Source organism: Peromyscus maniculatus, chromosome 9 (genome assembly GCF_049852395.1).
Source record: "Peromyscus maniculatus bairdii isolate BWxNUB_F1_BW_parent chromosome 9, HU_Pman_BW_mat_3.1, whole genome shotgun sequence".
Taxonomy (NCBI): Eukaryota; Metazoa; Chordata; class Mammalia; order Rodentia; family Cricetidae; genus Peromyscus; species Peromyscus maniculatus.
Genome location: NC_134860.1, coordinates 8,918,027 through 8,936,329, shown reverse-complemented (window position 1 = coordinate 8,936,329; position 18,303 = coordinate 8,918,027). Strand labels below are relative to the sequence as shown.

The 18,303-nt window shown below is 44.8% G+C and overlaps 1 protein-coding gene across 1 annotated transcript in view; it reads left to right on the top strand.

Annotated features, from left to right (window-relative positions):
• Positions 1–18,303, top strand: part of Chat (choline O-acetyltransferase) — a 57,698-nt gene that overhangs the window by 17,854 nt on the left and 21,541 nt on the right. The window contains exon 7 of the mRNA XM_015995640.3: positions 779–956. Within this exon, the coding sequence (XP_015851126.1) occupies positions 779–956 (178 nt within the window). The remainder of the gene's footprint in view (positions 1–778; positions 957–18,303) is intronic.

Here is an 18,303-nt window from a genome sequence, read left to right as displayed (position 1 = left end):
GATGAATGTGCACAGATGTACCTAGTGTTTTGTGTGTTGGTTTTCTATTTTAATATTTGTCATGACTGTTGGCTTCTTGTTGTTGTTGTTGTTGTTTAGATATACACCCACAGCTCTGTCTGTAGCTGTTTGTTCCAGTTCATAGGAAAATGCATAGGTGCACTGCATTTTACTTACCCAGTCTACTCCAAAAGAGCACCTGGGCTTTTTCTATTGTCTTGCTAATACAAGAAGTCTGATTTACACACACTCTCTCATATTCTTCTGGTACACATGAATGTGCTTCCCTAAGCCCCAGGCTAAACTCTGCATATACAAGTGCAGCTGCTGAGTCAGACAAGCGCTTTTAGTTTTGATTGACACAGCCTTCCAACAGTGGTTGTACCGGTTTATACCTGACTCTCCGCAAACAGGAGAATTTTGCATGCACTAGAAGCCACAAAAAAAAAGAAAGAAAGAAAAAAGGAAGGGAGGGAGGAAGGGAGAAAGGAAGGAAGGAAGGAAGGAAGGAAGGAAGGAAGGAAGGAAGGAAGGAAGGAAGGAAGGAAGGAAGGAAGAAGGAAAAAGCTTTCTCGTAGCTAGGTTTAATCAGACCTGTGCTAGAGAGAGCTTGGAGTCGAGTACAGTCGACAGCTTTGGATGCTCTCCAAAATGAGACAACTCGGGAATATTAACCCCCCTGGGAACCTTGGGCCTGAGCTTCCTGAAGGCTCCGTGAAGCCTTGGGAGCCTTGGGCTGGCTGCCACAAGTGATGTGTTTGACCTGTTTCCCCCACAGTTCTTTGTCTTGGATGTTGTCATTAATTTCCGCCGTCTCAGTGAGGGTGATCTGTTCACTCAGTTGAGAAAGATAGTCAAAATGGCGTCCAGCGAGGATGAACGCTTGCCTCCCATCGGCCTGCTGACGTCAGACGGGAGGAGCGAGTGGGCCAAGGCCAGGACGGTCCTCCTAAAAGGTTAGCTGCAGCACCCAGCCCATCTCCATCTCATCCTCATGCCCATCGGCTTTCCCTCCATCAGCCAGAGCCGGCAGCTCAGGAGCCTCAGCTCAGGGTGGGACAGTGGGGAGGTCCCTGGAAGCAGAGGGGCCTTTGCGTCCTACGCCATGACACTCTAGCTTTCCGGATGCGAGAAAGGAGCCCGGAGTGTGGGTCATCTGGGAACGCCGAGTGCTGACGACAGCCAGCAGCTGTGTCATGGTGGGCTGTGGCACGTTCATTTGGAGACTCGAGTCCCTGGAAGAGAAGGCAGATGGGAATCGGGTGCAGGGCCCCCCTCTGGGAGTATAGCTGCCCCTTCTTTACCTGGCTTCTTGGTTCTAGGACTTTTCACATACAGCCTGACACATGCTCCTCTGGCTGTTCTTATGAAGCTTCTAAACATCCTCATTAGACATCTAGTTACCCCCTCCCTGTGTGTATGTGTGTGTGTGTATATGTATATATGTGTGTATGTGTGTGAATATATGTGTGTATGTGTGTGTATGTATGTATGTGTGTGTGTGTTCATGTTCATGTGCATACAGGTGCACATGTGTACGCATGTATACATATAAAGGTCAGAGGACATCTTCAGCTGTCATTCATCAGGTGTCTTCCCCCAACCCCGCGCCCACCCCACCCCACCCCACACACTTTCTGAGACAAGATCTCTCACTGTTCTGGAATTCAGAAAGTCAGCAAGCCTGGCTGTCCAGAAAGCTCCAGAGATCCACCTACCTCTGCCTCTCCCCATGCTGAGATTACAAGTGTGTTATACTATGCCCTGTGTGGTGTTTTGTTGTTGTTTTATTTAACTTTACATGAGTTCAGTAGAATCAAACTGGTCTGTGTGCTTGCAAAGCAAGGATTTTTATAAATTCAGCCACCTCTCCAGCCCCAGCTTTAAGTTTTTATTCATCTCCTAGAAGCGACTTTTGAAACAAAAGCCAGCGTTCACTGAAGGAATGGCTTCCTTTCTTGACTCTGTGGGATGTCATGCACCAAGAAGCCAGCCTTCTGGGAGTCTTCACCCACTGCTAGGGATTGCAAAGGGCCAGGCCATAATTCAGACTCTGTGTGTGCAAGCTCTGGGGTGTGAGAGTCGGACAGGACCAAGCCCCCATGCAATCCCGCGATAGAGGCGTAGAGAGGACGCCATCTTTACCCACATGGGACAGGGAGAGCAGGTGTCTCATGAACGCCCCAGGGCTCCGGAGAACAGAAGGAACACACCCAAATAGGATTTGGAAGGTCTTGTAGGGAAACTCTGAGTGAGAGAAGCCGGTGGGCTGGAGGGTGACACCTAGGCACATAGATTAGTGGGGACAAAGTTGGCCACAGTGTAGGGACGTGTTGTCCTGTTCTAGGAATCACAAAAGCGCAACCTGTAAGCAAGGATGTCTGTGCTGGTCAGATGTCCAGGGGCCTGCTCCCAGATGATAAGTGTTTGCATGTTCTAGTCCCTCCCCCTAGAGAGTTCTTCCTCCAGAGTTGGTGGGCCCCTTGTACCATGCCAAGCTCAACTCTGGTGTCAGGGCCTCGGGCCTCCCTAAGCTCCCTTCCTTGCTGTTACCTTGATCCACTTTTTAAAGGTTTGTTTGAATCTCTCTCCCCACCCCTGGGTGTGTGGGGGACTATGGGCATATGAGTGTAGAGATGGGAGGAGGTACTGGATTCCTGGAGCTGGAGTTACAGGCGTTTATGACCCAGCATATTTTAGTGGGTGCTGGGCCAAACTCAGGTCCTCTGAAAGAACAGTAAGTGCCCTTAACCCCCGAGCCATCCCTCCAGTCCCCTGGACCCATTTTCTCATCTTGAATGACTCGCCATGCAGAAGGAAGGTCTGCTCTTTTCTGATCAGTGCTCTGACTCCCTGCCACCACCTGTCAGGTCTGGTAGGACAGGGACCTGTTTAGTTTAACTTCCAAATCTACCAGGCCAATCACAGAAGCAGTGCAATGTGGAATAAAACGACAAAGGGTTACCAAGGATACTATGCGGGGACATATTTACCAAATACTCATCCAAATATTGAGCTGCATACTTGGTCCTAAATAGAGGGCTGCAGAAATGTGTACCCCAAATCCATTTTCATGGACATGATGCCATGTTGGGGAATTAATAACTTAGAATTTGAAAGTAGTTAATTCCCTCAGGAGACTGTGGTGAAATCACATCCCACTCCTTTGCCCTCTGGGGATGGAGACAGGCATCAAAATAATCACCTCTGCAGTCCAGATAGTTTCCACTTTATTAGGTGGCCAGGCCCAAGATGACTGAATGGGGTTGCCTTAAGGTCTGAGTGCTTGGGCAGCACTAATCAGAATTAATTTGTTAATGGCACTTGATCTGGCTTTCTGAATGGAAGTGCTGTTTTTAAAGGAAGTTCTGCAGAAAGGGATCTCACACACACCTCCCCTTGGGCAAATCAATTAATCCAATTAGCACCGCTGGCAGCATTCTCCACACAGCAGGAAACCAGTTCCTCCCAGAACGGCACCCTCTTCCCTGGACCACCACGGAAGGGAAACAGGGAAGCCAGTTCAGAAATTATTCCTGTTTCCAAGTGAACTCCTGACGCAGCGTGGGCGAGGGGTGAGATGGGGATGAAGAGATTCGGGTGAGTCTAGACAGGTCGCAAAGCAGAAACCTCATCAGGAAAGCACGGGAAAGGAGGGAGAGCCATGTGTTTCTTATCTGAGCCACTGAGTGGACACTGGGATCATTTACTGAGATGGGGAGCGGGTTGAAAATGGAGAGATCTTGTCTAAGCACACTTGATTTGAGGCACCCTGAGTCATCTAAGTGGAGGTGTCATGTTAGATCTATGTGTCTGGAGAGAGAGAGAGAGAGAGAGAGAGAGAGAGAGAGAGAGAGAGAGAGAGAGAGAGAGAGAGTTATAAATTTGAGAGGCATCAGAACCTAAGTAATATTTAAAGTTATGGGCCTGGATGAGATCATCTAGAAATAGAACAGGGTCTCAGGGGTCAAGCAGAGAAAAGCAGAGGAGTGAGAAAAGCCTGGCCAGGACAGGAAAACCAGGAGCTGAGGCAGAGACTGAAAGGGGGAAGAGGAGAGAGCGTTTGGCCACATGGAAGGCTGTTGAGAGCTTAAGAAAGGAGCTGCTGAGCTTTTCATCCTTGACATTGTCCGGGAGCTGACAAGTGCACATGTGGGTAGGAACAGCAGCAGGGAACTGTTGATGAAGTGGTCAGTGACCAGACCCAGCATGTGTGGGTGACTGTTCAGAAACTTGGGGACTGAAAAAAAGCAGAATAGAACATTTCTGGAAGAGGATAAGGGCCAGGGAAGTGTTAGTAGGAGAGACAAGTGCATGGTTGTGGGCAGGCAAGTGCCATGAAGGAATGGAGTAAAGGGAGATGCTGAAGAGGAGAGGGGGTAGAGGACACGGGATGTTTGCAAAGGAGAAAGCAGATCGAAGCAGGGATGAGACCTTCGTTAGATCTGAGACCCATTCATGGGTCTACAGCTGGCAGAGTGGAATGGAAGGAGGCTCCCAGGAGCAGATCCAGGTCAGGAGTGGGCAGAATCATAATGTGAGTTAGAAATGAGGGTAGGATTCTGAAGACAGAGAAATTTGTAAATAGCGTCTTTGGAAATGGGGGGGGGACCCTCTGGATATAGAGATTTGGGGACTGTTTTGGGCCCACATAGGAGGGTTTCAGGAATAATCAACCTAGGAAAAGCTATTTAACAATGTTATAGGAGTCTCTCTCCACATACACACACACTGTTCAGCTTCTCAGATTCAAGGTGGGTGTCTGGATTTAGCAGAGTTGATGAATGTCACTAGGGGACAGGTAGGGCAAGCAGTGGCTGTGACGCTGGGGTCTGAATTGAGTAAGTTGCTACAGTGCCATGCTCAGGCTGCCACAGGCTGTGGTTAACAATAGAGGGGATTGCTTCCCAGTTTGGGAGGCTGGAAGTCCACTGTTGGGGGATCCACAGGGCTGTTTTCTACTGAAGCCTCACTTTGAGCCTTGCAAGTGACAACTTCAGCCTGAGCCTCCACATGGTCATTCTTCTGTGTCGGTCTGTGTCCTAGTCGGCGCCACCACCCCCCACCCCACCCACCCCACCCCCCACCCCACCCCCCGCCTTCTTATAAAGGTTCTAGTACTGTTGGATTAGGGTCCACAATAATAAGGCCTCATTTAAGTTAATTAGTTCTTTCGAGGCAAGGTGCTTCTAATAGAGAGAAGTTCCCCAGTGGGTGCTGTGGTTACTCAGTCAGAGACGAGTGAGTCCAGGAATAGAGAGGGGAATTGAATAAGGACCGGATCGTCCGTATGGATGTTCCAAGTTGCACAGAATGAGGATGAGAGTAATAAGGGATGGGAGCGGGGAGAAAGTGATACAAGAGCCCAGGTACTCATGATAGGAGGTTGGAAAGAGATTGTCACAGTGTAGTCACAAGGAGACAATGCCTGGGGGGGGCGGTGAGGGGAGGCACAAAAGTAATTATAGGCTCTAGACCCAAGTGTTAGGGGATGAGGGACAGGGACTGCTGAGAAGGTACCTACCCAACTTGGCCCGGGATATGTGGAAGTGAAGGAAAACAGTAGTGTCCTATTATGGGGCCCGGGGGTGGGAACCTTTGGGAGCATCAGACTCCAGCTAGTTCGTAGAGGGATTAGGCACGCTGAGAACTGGCCCATCACAAGGAGCAGTACGAATTGCTCGGGGAGTTACAGAGGGCAGGAGACTGACCAAGTGCTCTTAGGGGATACCTGAATGGGGAATGGGAGGAGGAATCGCCATAGGCAGCCATGGTCTGAAGTCTGTAATGTCTGGGAAGCTGCTGTCTGCCAGCTGGCAGTCCCTGGCCAGAGGAACTCAGTGTTGGTATTGAGCTGTTTCTAGATGACGTAGATCCCAACTCTCAGCTGAAACCCAAGAGCCCCACCCCCCTCTCAGGTGTTGGCACAGGACCAGAGAGGTGCTGTCCAGCAGACTGACTGGCACACTCCCCTTCTCTCCCTGGTAGAGGGGGCTGACCAGGGACACCGCTCACAGGAAATGTGCTCTCTGGTCAAAATGAGTCCTTCTCCAGGCAGCTGAGAGCCAGTGGGGCAGGGCCTTGGACAGTCCTTTACCTTGCCGCCCCTTCTCCTTCCAGACCCTGTCCCTGACCCTCACGCAGCCCTCAGCTAGGACTGTCCCTTCTGTGAGCTCCCGTCAGTGAGTCCAACCCCCTGCCTGACAGGCCGTGGGGCTCCTGAGGGTCCAGGGAGCACCAGGAGGCATAGCCCACTCCAGGGAGCAGACTGCCTGCTGCAACGTCCGTCCCTTCCCTACACCCACGTTTCCCCTTCCAAGCTCCCTCAGACACCACACTCTGGACAGTAGCATTTGCACCCCAGCATCGATGGGCCAATGCTAAGAGTCCTCTAGGAGGCCTTGGTGCCAGGACATACAGGCTACCACCAGAGAAGCATTTCAGACAGCATCTGAAAGCAATGTGGAGCCACATTCCACATACCTGTCATAGTTTAGGAGGCAGTGGAACCTGAGACCCAGCAAGCCATACAGTGAGGTTGGCTGATGACATGAGAATCCTCTGAAACACTGCTGAAAACAAAACAAAACAAAAACAAAACAAAACAAACAAAAAAAGATCCCCAAGCCCCAGGAGTTTCCCAGTGAGGTTGGCATGGACTAGGATTCCGTTCTAAAAGCACACTGTCGCCTTGGTTGGAATTCACTTACTCAAATATCAGCCTCAGCCGCACTCCAATCTCCCCCCCCCCCCACCGTTGCTTCAACCTGGGCATTTCTGTCCATCGTCAGAGTTTTCATTTTGCCTATGAAGGAGAGATTTCGTCTGCATGGCTTTGTGCAGCGTCCTAGCCTTAGAGGTAATGGCTGAGGGCACTAGGTACCTAGGTAGCCAGCCTGAGATCCATGCTGCAGGGGGAGAGGATGGAGTCTGAAGATGAACTTGGGGCCTCAGAAGGGTCTGCTCATCCTTAGAGGACCTTCCTCCCCATCAAACTGTGAAACTGTGGCCTCCTGAACCCGGGAGGAGCTAACACCATTATCGTCGTCTGGAAATTTAATTAGACATTCAGCCCTGAGTCTGGAAGACTACAGCGCTTGTCAATTTGTAGGAGAAGTATGGCCAGCTTGGAGAGGTTGCCGGAGCCCTCCAGCCTTCCTGGGCGCTGTGTGGTGATCCTGGGAACAGACCTCACAGGCAGATGCTCTCGTTTACACAGCCCCGTAAATATTTATCCCCAGCAGCCAATTAGAGCCAAGGCACTGCTTCCAAGAAGGGAGCTAACAGAAGGTGGCTGCAGCTGCATAAGGCCGTGGTCATGGTTTACAAGAACCACTCAGGAAGGGGGCAAAATGCTGCTTAAATATTGTCATCCAGAGCTCAGCAAGTCTGTTGGCTTTAAAACCAATTATACATTAGCAATAACAGCCTCTCTGATTTAATTGGCCCAGAAATACCTCCTGAGCTTTCGAATTGGAATACAATTTTCTTTCTCTAGGGAAGGAGGATCTGGGGCTATGCCCCCGCCCTCTGCAGTAGAAATAGAGACCTTTGTGATAAACACATCCAGCAGGCGAGTGAGAGGTCCAGAGCAAAGGTCTGGTATTGACCCATCCTTCTTATCAGTTACAGCCTGGGATTCCTATTCCATGGTGGAGACCACAGCCTGCTCCTTGGATATAATGGGGGCATGTGGCCTGGTACCTGGTGCACCAAGGGTGTTCACTAAATGAGAGCTCTTATTAGATATAGGGGAAATCTCTGCGTCACTTTGCCCAAGGCCCCCATGGGCACTGCCCATGTAGTCAGAGACAATGGCCTGCAAACTTGTAGGCTGCACAGCTTTCTTTCTTACATGCCATCCTAACTTAGAAGCTTTTTACCTTGGGAGCATTTTGTGTCCCGTGCCTTCTACATATCATCTTGTGCACACATGCAGAACCTGTCTTTTTAAATATGTCTCTGACCTGCACTTCTCTAGCCTCCGTCTCCCATTTTAGGCATGAAGTGTAAAGCACTGGGAAGTGGGTTTTGCTTATCTGCCCCTGCCACCCGACCCCACTGCCACCCCTGACCCCGGTTCTAGAGCAAAAGGACTTGTTTGGCTTGATTCTTGACTTTTTCTTCTCCTCCCCTCCTTCCCCTCCTCCTCCTTCTTCTTTAAATAAATTTTGATGGCTGGGCATGGTAACACACACCTTTAGTGTTATTACCAATTTCCAGGACAGCCAGGGCTACATAGAGAGAACCTGTCTCAAACAAACAAACAAACAAACAAACAAACAAACAAACAAAACACAAACTCCATAAAAGAAAATAATTTTTTACAGTGTATTCTGATCACAATTTCCTTTCCCCTCATCTCTCCCCAGTTCCTCCCCACGTTCCCATCCATCTCTATACTCCTTTTCTCTTTCTCTCTCTCTCTGTAGAAAACAAATAGGCAAACATAAAAAATGAACAAATTAAAATACAAACAATAGCAACAAAGAGAAAGCACAAGAAACACACATACCCCCACATACATACAGATAACACATACATATAGACACAGATATACATACACACAGACAGACAGACACACATACAGATAACACATGCATACACACAGATATACATAACATACATACAAATAATCCATACATATACACGCACAGATATACATACACACCACACATACACACACACAGACACACATACAGATAACACATATATACACACACATAGATATACATATACACACATACAGAGACACACACATAAAGATAAACACACATACAGATACACATACATGCACACACAGAGATATACATAACATACACACATACAGATATACACACACATATAGATACACATACATACACACACACATAGATATACATAACACAGATACACACACATACAGATACATACATAGGGACACACATACAGATAAACACACATACAGATAACACATACATACACACACATAGATATACATACACATACATACAGAGACACACACATAAAGATAAACACACAGATACATACATAGAGACACACACATACAGATAAACATACATACAGATACACATCCATACACACACAGATATCAGATATACATACACACAGACACACACACACATACAGATACACAAAAAAAAATCCAAAATCCATAAAAAACACAAAGTCAGAAACTATAATATGCAAGCAAGAGACCAGTAAGATAAACAATGCCCAAACAATGTGAGGCAAAAAAAAAAAAATTACAAAAATACCATTGAGTTCATTTTGTGAGCCATCTACAGGGCTTGGGGCGTGCCCTTAAGTGTGGTTACCATACCCAGTGAGACTCCACTGGAGAAAACTAATTTTCCTTTGCAAGTTGTTTTCAGTTGGAGATAGCTTCTGGATTAGGGATGGGGGCTCATGTCCACATCCCTTCTCGGAGCCGGGTGGCTTGACCCTGTGCAGGCCCTGTGCATGCTCCCACAGTCTCTGTGGATTCATATGTGCGTAGTCCTGTTGTGTCTGGAAGACCCCATTTCCTTGGAGTCATCCATCCCCTCTGGCTCTTACAATCTTTCTGCTTCCGCTTCCTCATAGCTCCCCGAGTCTAAGTGGAGGGTGGGGAGGGTTGATGAAGACATCCCATTTAGGACTCAGTGTTCTAAGGTCTCTCACTCTCTGCACATTGTCCAGTCGTGGGTCTGTGTATTAGTTCCCATCTACTGCAAGAGGAAGCTTCTCTTGCGATGGCTGAGTCAGACACTGAGCTGAGTCCTTGTCCCATGTGACCACTGGGGGTCCCAGGTAGAAAGTATTTCCAGGTATCAACAGCTGACACAAAGGAATTGGAATGGGCTGGAAGAGAGGGTCCACAAGTATGAGGAAAGCTGAGCGAACACCAAGGTTAGGCAGGGTCCCCAGGAAATGGAGATAGGGAGCGATCTGCAAGCAGCCTGTACCAGGCTGGGCACAAAACCCCCAGATTGTGGTGAAGGGTAGGAAGAAGAATGGAAAAGAGTTCTTTTTTCCCCAATAAAGTTAAACTTATTTTGGCATAAGTATAGGTGATCCCAAAATTGTGCGGAAATAACATGGAGAGAGGCCGCCACGTGTCTCTGTTTACCCAAGAGTTGACATCTTGCGAAACTACAGTACAGTGCCACACCCAGGGTGCTGACAGTCAATTGTAGGACATCTCTATCACCTCAGGGACTCCCCAAAGTAGACTTTTGAGCCACACTTGCCTTCTCCCACCTCAACTCCTCTTTAGCCCCTGGCAACCACAAATCTCTCCATTTTTATAATGCTGTTGCTTTGAAAATATTATATAAATTAAATCCTATAGAATGTGTGGTTGTCAGAATTTTTTGGTTTTTACTCAGCATAATTCTCCAGAGATTGATTGATTGATTGATGATTTGGGTGTTTTTGTTTTGTCACAAGGTTTCTCTGTGTAGCCCTGGCTGTCCGGACACTTGCTCTATAGACCAGGCTGGTCTCAAACTCAGAGATCTGCCTGCCTCTGCCCCCTGAGTGTTGGGGTCAAAGGCGTGCATCACCACCACCCAGTAGAGCATATGGGTTTTTACAGAAATGTGTTACCATTTCTGGAGAAATGTTCAGGCATGAAAGGACATACTATAGTTGCCTACTAACCTTTTATTTTATTTACTTATTTTTATTTTGTGTGTGTGGGTGCTTTTGCCTTCATGCATGTCTAAGGATACTGAGTATCTTTGCATGTGTTAGTTTTCCATCCGAAACAAGGTTTCCATGTCTGTTTGCTAACTGGATTCCTTTGTTCACTGTGAGCTTTGAGAGTTGCTTGCATATTCTAGATGCAAGTTGTCGGTTACATGGCTTCCAAATATTTCACACTAGTCTATAGCTTATCTTATTGGAATATTCTAATGGGCAATATGTTTTTATTTCATCGTGGTTTAATTTATCAACTATAATTGTGGTTTTGGTGTCAAGACTAAGAATTCTTTGTTTAGGCCTAGATGCCAAGGCTTTTCTCCTCTACTTTTTCCTGACAGTTTTGTAGCATTACAGCATATGCTATGAAGTCAGGAATCCATCTTGAGTTAGTTTCTTTATAAAATTCAAGCCCAAGTTTTCTTTTCCTTTTCCTCTGGGGCCTCCATCGCTTTGAGAACCTTTGCTGAAGAAATGGCTCACCTTCCTCCATTGCATGGTCTTTGCACCTTCCTCAGTATCAGTGGGGCATATTTAGAGAGTCTATTTTAAGGAGTTCTATATATTATTCCACTGATGTTTATCCCTCTGCCAATATGGTATAGTCTTGTTTATGTGGCTATATAATGGTCTTGAAATTCAATATACTGATTCCTCTAACTTTATTCTTTTTGAAGTTGTTTGAGCTGTTTTTCTTCCATTGCCTTTTCATACAGACTTTAGAATAATCTCATCTCTATCTGCAAAAAAATTCTGCTTGGAGCTTGATGGGAATTCTGCTAAACCCATGTATCCATGCAGAGAAAACTGAGAGCGTCATGATGTTGGGTCTTCCAAAGCATGTGCCTAGAACAGCCCTCCTCTGTATTTTGAGCTTTCTTTCTTTCTTTTATGGTTTGTATTTTCAGCATAAAAGTGTCCCATATATTTTTGTTAGATTTACACTGAAGTATTTAGATTTTTTTTTTTTGAGACAGGATTTCTTTGTGTAGCTTTGGAGCCTTTCCTGGAACTCACTCTGTAGCCCAGGCTGGCCTCAAACTCACAGAGATCCACCTGCCTCTGCCTCCTGAGTGCTGGGATTAAAGGCATATGCCACCACTGCCCAGAAAGTATTTAATTTTTATTTAATTATTATGATTGGGGTTTTGTTTTTTATTTTTCTAAATGTTTGTCAATGGTATACAAAACTATAGTGACTTTTAGGGTAGTGATTGTATATCTTGAAATATTGATGAATCTATTAATTCTAGGAGAGTTATTTTTTAGTCTATTTAGCGTGTGTGTGTGTGTGTGTGTGTGTGTGTGTGTGTGTGTGTGTGTATGTGGGAACACATACTTGTTTCTGTAGAGATCAGAAAACTATTTGCTGGAATTAGGCCTCTCCTCCCACTGTATGAGTTCTGGAGATCAAACTCAGGTTGTCAGGCTTGGCGGCAAGCACCTTCACTGATTCAGCCCTCTGAGAGTCCTCAATAGATTACACAGGACATCCTAGGAATTACAAAGGATAACTAGGTGCGTTATGTGAAAATGGTCACGATTTTCTTTCTCTTCTAAAAACGTTCTCTTTCCTTATTACAGTGGCTAGGCAGCTGTCACTGTGTTTAATAGTTGTGTGGAGAGAGTGGGTGCTTTTATCTTGTTCCTGATCTTAGAAAGCATTCAGTCTGGCTAGAACTTTGTGATTGTTGGAATGTTGTGGCCCAGAACCAAATTATCTTGGACTATCTTTAGTCATGTTGGTAGCCAATCATCGCCCACCTCTGTATCTAAGCTAACATCCTGTGACTACCCGGTAACCCTTGGGACTGTATTGACAGACCACTACCTTTCCCCAACCCCAAAGCTAAGATTGTCATCAGATTATCTGAGACATACACTCTGCTGTAACCCGCATACACAGTGAGCCCCCCTGTGTGTTCGAAAGCCCTACTTTAGGACTTTCTTTCATTCTGTAACTGTAAAACTTCATGAACAGTTTCCACATTGGAACATGTTATTTGGGGCAGTCTGAACCCACATTCCTGGGCCATGTCCATCCATATGTGGCTCAAGAATAAACCTTCTACTCTATTAAATTTAAAAAAAAAAAGATTCAATTTTTTAACCTATAAATCTGTGAGCCAGAGCTTTTATAGATTTTTATTTATTAAGTTGATGTTCCCTTTTATTTTCTGGTTTTTAAAAATATTCATCTATTGATTGATTGTTTGAGTGAGTGAGTGTGTGTGTCTATGTGTGCTGTGTGCACGCACACAGCAAATACAGGTACCATGGCACATATGCAAAAGTCAGAGGACAACTTGCAGAAGTCAGTTCTCTCCTTCCACCACGTTTCGGGGATCAAACTCAGATTGTCTAGCTTAGTCACAAGCACCCCTGCCCGCTGAGCCATCTCGCTGGCCCTATCCTTAGTTTTTGAAGAAATTTTATCATGAACAAATGTTGGATTTGGCCAAATAGTTTTTCTTCCTGTATCAATGTTTATGATAATGTGATTTTTTCTTATAGAAAAGTCAGTCTGCTGCTGACTTCTATCCTTTAGCATATAGTTTGGTGGGTTTTGCTGTTTGTAAATGGGGAGCGCTGGTCTGGAGTTGCCTTGTTCTTTTGTATATATGTAAGTCGTGCTGGCAGTGGGGTGATCCAGTGGGAGTGTTCTCCTTGTATTGTATGGAGTAAATGACACAAATGTGATGCTCATTCTACCTTAAACACCTAGTAGAATTCTTCAGTGAAGTCATCTGGGTCTAGAGATTTGTTGGAGGGAGGGGTCATAAACTTACAAAGCCAATTTTCTTAATAGTTGTAAGACCATTTCAATCATCTATTTCATACTCAATGCATTGTGGGAGTTTTATACATTTCATGAATTGGTCCATTTTCTCTAACTTGCCAGATTTATGTGTACAGATATTTATAATATTTTAATTGTATTTTTGTATCTATGGGGCACTGATATTGGTAATTCATTCTTTCAGCCTCTCTCTCTCTCTCTCTCTCTCTCTCTCTCTCTCTCTCACACACACACACACACACACACACACACACACACACACATTTGGCACTTTAAATTTCCCTCTAATTGCTTTAGCTGAATCTAATTGTTAAATTGTGTATTTTTATTCTCATTCATTGTGGTGTATTTTTCATAATTCTCTTATGACTCTTATTTTAACTATTGATTATTTTTCAAGTGTGTTGTTTAACATGCCAATATGTATAATTTTATGTTATTTATTTATATTTTATTTATATCACAGTCAGAGAACAAACACGAAGTATTATTTCATTCTTTTCCATTCTGAGGGCTGTACTATGGCCCTAGATGTAGTCTGTCCTAGCATATTTGTTCAGCGGGTGCTTGGAAGGAATGTCCATGCTGTTATCCTTGGATGAAATGTTCTGTAAATGTCAAACACATCCCGTCGGGTGGTGGCATTGGGTTCTGTGCCCTTGCTGAATTTATACCTAGTTGTTCTGTCCATTACTGACAGAGAAGTGCTGATGTCTTAGCTCAGCAATGCATTTGTGGATTTTTCCTTCTAGTTCTGTTAGTTTTGCTTCATATACTTGCAAAGTGTTTGTTACCTATAACACATGCATTGCCCTGTCATCTTGCAGGTTTACCCTTTATTTATGTAATTTGCTCCTAGGTCTCTAGTTCTGTTTTGTTTTGAAGTGTATATCATACTAATTCAGATTCATGATTTCTTTTGATTAATGCTGTATGAAATAGTACTTTCCTTCTTTTTGCTTACAGCAAATTTATAATATATTTGATGTAGCTCTCTGTAGGCAGCATGTAGCATTCTATTATATTCTGCCACCACCTACCATTATTTATTTATTTATTTATTTATTTATTTATTTATTTATTTATTTGTTTGTTTGTTTGTTTGTTTTTGACAGGGCTTTTCTGTCCTAGAACTCATTCTGTAGACCAGGCTGGTCTCAAACTCAGAGATCTGCTGCCTCCTGACTGTTGGTATTAACGGTGTGTGCCACCACCGCCTGGCTCCTACCACTGTTTCTAACTGGTGTATTTAGATTATTTATACATAAAATAGTTATTGGCATGTTTTGACTTAACTCTGCTATTTTATATTTTTTTCTCTGTTTTTAAATTATTTTTCCTGGATTCTCATTCTTTTTTTCTCTTTCTTGCCTTCCTATAGATTACATGGTCTTTTCAAAAATAATTCTAGTGTTTTAACGTTATCTGTTTGTATAACCTTTTCTAGATGTTCACATAAGTATTGCCTTCAGTATATACAACTCATCAGTCTGTTGTGTTGAAGAAATCATCTCCCATGTGCACGAAGCTCACCACATTCCCTTTATTTATGATGCACTCATCTTGTCTTCATGTACATTTAAAACCATGTCAAGCATTGTTATAGTTAGCTTCATACTAAAACATAAAAACACAAAGGAAAATGAACTTTTCACTTAGGCTTTTACTCTTCCCAAAGTCTTTTCCTCCTTGGTGATGTACCAGTATTCCAATAATCACGTCCGCTATTGTTTTAGACACTCTTTAGTCATTGTTTTATGGTAGACAGGCTAGAGATACATTCTCTTCCCTACCCCCAGGATCAAAGGCAAGCATCCTACCAATGAATTACGCCCCATTCCTCACTTTTATGCTTTGATTTTCTTCTTTTTAAAGGGCTTTTGTTTGGATGTAGAATCCTGTGTTGACAACATCTTTCATGTCTACATCTACTTCCTTCCAGGCCCCATGGGGTCGAGTAAGAAGTCTGCCGTCACTCTACCTGCTTTTCTCCCATAGATCATGACATTTCTGTCAATACTTCCTCTGCTGTTGGTTTTCATGCATTCAGCATGATGTGTGTTGGTGTAGATTTCTTTTGACTTACCCTGTTTGGGTTGCTAGTCTCTTCAGTCTTTAGACCAAGAACTTTTCCTAATTCTGGGAGTTCTAGCCATTGTTTCTCTGAGTGCTTTCTGTTCCGCCCTCTCTCTGTCCTTCTTGTGGGAATGTGATGACATGGAAGTTGCATGTCCTGTGCTGCACATTCCACAGCTGCTCTGCACTCTGACATGGGAGTTGCATGTCCTGTGCTGCAGGTCCCACAGCTGCTCTGCACTCTGACATGGGAGTTGCATGTCCTGTGCTGCAGGTCCCACAGCTGCTCTGCACTCTGACATGGGAGTTGCATGTCCTGTGCTGCAGGTCCCACAGCTGCTCTGCACTCTGACATGGGAGTTGCATGTCCTGTGCTGCAGGTCCCACAGCTGCTCTGCACTCTGACATGGGAGTTGCATGTCCTGTGCTGCAGGTCCCACAGCTGCTCTGCACTCTGACATGGGAGTTGCATGTCCTGTGCTGCAGGTTCCACAGCTGCTCTGCACTCTGACATGGGAGTTGCATGTCCTGTGCTGCAGGTCCCACAGCTGCTCTGCACTCTGACATGGAAGTTGCATGTCCTGTGCTGCAGGTCCCATAGCTGCTCTGTGCTCCCCTCCAGTCTCTTCTCTTTCTGCTGTTATTCCATCTTCAAGTTTGCTTTTCTCTTCTCTGCCCCCTACGTTTGGCTCTCGATCCATCTACTGATTTTACATTTTTATATTTACTATTCTTTATTTCTAAATTGTCTGTTTGGTTCTTCACAGCTTCTTTTCTGAGAGTTTCTATTTATCTGCCAGTACACTCTGCCTTTAAAAACAAAACAAAACAAACAAACAAACAAAAACAACCTTTCTTTCCAAACACGATCAAAATTGCTTGTTGGTACATTTCATGAGTACTGGATTTGGATTTAAAAATCTATGTCACATAATTTGAACACTTCTTTCACTCTGTTAAAGTCAAAATGTCCCCAGTTGTTGATGTGGTTTCTACTGGAACTTGAGTGACTTATGTTATAAGTCCCTTGGAGTTATATAAACCCACGGATTCAATTGTCTTATTCTCCTACAAAGTTCTTCAATCTGTTGATACTCTGGTAGGAGAGGTAGCCCTTATTATTGCTCAGTGAGAATCCAAGGTCTCAACATGCTTTCTGTAGGTGCTTTGTGAAATATGGTGGTCTGGGCCGGTCACCATTCAGTGGAGCTGGAAGATCCAGCTTCCGTAAGAAGCCATGGTGTCTCTGACATCCACAGAGGTGGAGGTGCCTCAGCATGAATCAGCGACGGCAGACTAGGTCCTCCATTGGCCTTGAGCTGGCAGCAGGGGTGGAACAGCTAGGCTACAGGTGTATATAGAGTTGGGGACTTGTACAGTTGTCCTGGTGCCATTTGACTGAAGTATAAAGGCTATTATCTAAGAGTTGTCTTTCTTTTGGAAGTTTTTTGTTTTGTTTTGTTTCCTTCTTTCTTTTTCTTTCTTCCTTCCTTCCTTCCTTCCTTCCTTCCTTCCTTCCTTCCTTCCTTCCTTCCTTCCTTCCTTTCTTTCTTTCTTTAACAATGTCTGGTTTCTCGGCTGGCTTCACATTCACAGACATCCACCTGATCTGCCTGCCAAGTGCTGGACTTGAAAGCAAGCACCAATACACCCTGCTTATCCACGAGTTTTCTATTTTGCTGTGGATAGAGAGGTCTGTGCAGGGGCATTGTCTTTGTGTGTGTGTGTGTGTGTGTGTGTGTGTGTGTGTGTGTGTGTGTGTGTGTCCTCATTTGTGTTTTCACGTTTCTGCTTTCTTCTCATCCAGAAATGAGCTGTTTTAGATGAAAAGGAAGGAGACACTCTCTGTGTTGGTTTACTTAAGATGCCATGAGAAAAACAGCACAGACTGGGTGACTCGGAAGTGTCCTTCTAACTTACAGAGACTAGGGTCCAAGAGCAGCATGGCAGCAAGGACGTCTCTCTGCAGCCTCGCCCCTTGCTTGGCAGACCACCACCTTCTCGCTGTGTCTTTAAAAGGCCTTCTCGCTGTGTCCATATGACTGGTGCCTCTCCTTACATGAACCAGTCCTATGGGCGGATTACAGGCCCTGCTCCTGACTTCATTTAACCTCAGTTACTGCTTTAATGGTTCTTTCTCAAAATTCAGTCATAATGGAGCTTAGCTCTTTACTACATGATTTGCATAGAGTACAATTTAGTCCAAAGCACTCAAAGGACCTGCTACCATGCTGCTTTTTTAGGTCCTGAGGTCCCGTCTGGCATGCTTTCCTCTTCCCATCTTCCAGAGACTTCTTATATTTGTTTCAAATATAATATTTACTCAGGACATCCAATGGGAGGGATGGGGGGAAACCTAGTCCATTTTCCTGGAAGACAAGACTCTCTTTTTTGAAAAATTTAAAGGAGATTTTATAACTCAGTTCAAATTGGTTCTGATTCACAAGAGACAGGTCTCATTGACAAAGACATACTTTTGTTGACATCTCAGCCACTGGGAACTGGGATGATAAAGATTACCTCCCCAAGTCCATAGATTAGGGGAAAATATCAAATGTTTGATGGAAAATTTGTCTCCCAAAAGATGTAATCCCTTGTCCTAGAAAGGAAAGTCATTATGACAGACATGACAAAAGATGAGAAGCTCTGTGTCTCTAAGAGGAATTCCAGGACCTCACCTCCTGGAAGAAAATGTGATTTGTACTTTTTCTGGTAGAGATCAGAGAGGGCAGAAGTCCTGG